This window comes from Benincasa hispida, chromosome 11, assembly GCF_027475165.1.
Source record: "Benincasa hispida cultivar pf3 chromosome 11, pf3_genome.v1.1, whole genome shotgun sequence".
Lineage (NCBI taxonomy): Eukaryota > Viridiplantae > Streptophyta > Magnoliopsida > Cucurbitales > Cucurbitaceae > Benincasa > Benincasa hispida.
Window position 1 is genome coordinate 77,106,466 of NC_143488.1, and position 1,808 is coordinate 77,108,273.

A 1,808-nucleotide genomic window follows, 5' to 3' on the forward strand; every position below is an offset into this window, starting at 1 on the left:
TCTTAGGAAAACAAATTTCAAAATTATTTTTTTAAAAAAATTTAAAAATCTCGATATATAAAATTGAAAATTCTCCAATTTAACCCGAAAATACAATCGTGTAGTAAACGTGTAATGCAAGCGTTAAATTAATATTTTACAAAATAATACCAACCAACTTCCCCACCTTTATCCACAAAGAGTCACATGCCATCAACTTTAAATAAACAAAAAGGCAAAGGGCAAAATTGTGAAGAAATCTCTTTATAAACAACTAAAAGTAACATTATTGCAAAACGAAAAAAATATGAAAATGGGTTCCCTTAATTCTTCTTCTTCCCCATTTTCTTCACTCCAAATCTTGCCTTCATCTTCATCTCCATCTCCATCTTCAAGCTTAGTGAAATTCAAAGCTGTTTTGCAGACTCTCATTCTTTCTCTAGCTAGAGCTATCTCCCGAGCCAAAACGACGGCGTTTCACATCTTAAAACAAGCCAACCATCAATACGCCATAGCTTTGAAGAGGAACAAGAAGAAGCTTCTTTATGGCTCCTTTAGACTTCACTACAATTGGTGCTCTGTTTCTTCTAATTATTATAATTCTCACGTGACTCCGCCAGTGATCACGTGGGACCATGAATACTCCGGCGGCGGCGGCGGCGGCGGTGACCAGCTTGGTGGGTATTTGGAGTGGCTGGAGGAGAGAGAGAATAATAATAAGATTAAAAATGAAGAGGGTGTTAATGAAATTGATAAATTGGCTGAGATTTTTATTGCAAGGTCTCATGAGAAATTCAAGCTTGAAAAACAAGAGTCTTATCGGAGATTTCAAGACATGATTGGCTAGAAGCTTCTAACCATTTTGTTAAAAATATATATATTTGGTGTTTCATTGTTTTAACCTCTCTTTAAATGTAGAGGATGATCACGGATGAGGATGATGGAGTTGGAATGGTGATGTAATTTGTTTCAATTTTTATTTTTTTTCTTTCATTAAACATGGATATGAAAATTAGACGTTTTTCGAAGTGATAGATTAATTATGGTTGAATTATACGTAATTGTAATTGATTTTTTTTAATTTAATTTTACAAATTATGTGTACATTGTGTAGTTTTTACTCTTTAATTGAAATGTAACTAGAGGGATGAAATAGATATTTTAACTCATCAACTTTTTTACTTTGGAGTGATATGTTTCATTGAAACATATAATTCCCTTAAATATTTTGTTTATGAAAATTAATTTTCATGTAATTTTTCGATTTTTCAATTTGAAGTAATGCAAAAAAAAAAAAAAAAGGTCAAATATATTTATGTTTGTTCATTAAAAAAGAAAAAAGCAATGAGAAATTGCTATGAAAATTCAATTGGAAGTTTTTTAAGAGCAAGAAATGAGGAATGTGTGAACTTGACCATAGTTTTGAGTTGAGAGATTCAAACATTCAATCTTTTGATGGTCAATAACATATGCCTAAACCAATTGAGCTGCAATAAAGCTCGTTGATTTTTGTGATTTTTTTATGTTACGAAAAAAATCATATTTCTTAACATTTTCCATTTTAATTACTTGACATTTTCATAAAAATGTCAAGTATTAAGTAATTTTAAACAAAAATGTCAAGAAAATGTTAAAAAAGTTGAGGTGGGGGTAATTTTAAAGAAAAAACATCAAGAAAATGTAAGAAAAAGTGGAGATTGACGATGATTTTTGGAATTTTTTTAGGCTAATTTAGAACTTGACATTTGAAAAATGTCAAGAATTTTTATATTTAGCCTTTTTTGTTTTCCCTCTCCTCCTCAAAAATATCTACGGCCTTTTTGTTTCCC

At 30.4% G+C, this 1,808-nt stretch overlaps 1 protein-coding gene across 1 annotated transcript; it reads left to right on the plus strand.

The window, feature by feature from the left end:
• The first annotated feature begins 235 nt into the window (after window positions 1–235).
• On the plus strand, window positions 236–1,092 carry LOC120092033 (uncharacterized). The gene has a single exon (XM_039050225.2). It carries the CDS (start codon window positions 287–289, stop codon window positions 824–826), a length of 540 nt encoding a protein of 179 aa, XP_038906153.2. The 5' UTR covers window positions 236–286; the 3' UTR covers window positions 827–1,092.
• Window positions 1,093–1,808: the final 716 nt, after the last annotated feature.

Excerpts from the sequence above, each read along its gene's own strand:
- LOC120092033 (XM_039050225.2), top strand. The coding sequence starts at position 287 with ATGAAAATGGGTTCCCTTAATTCTTCTTCTTCCCCATTTTCTTCACTC.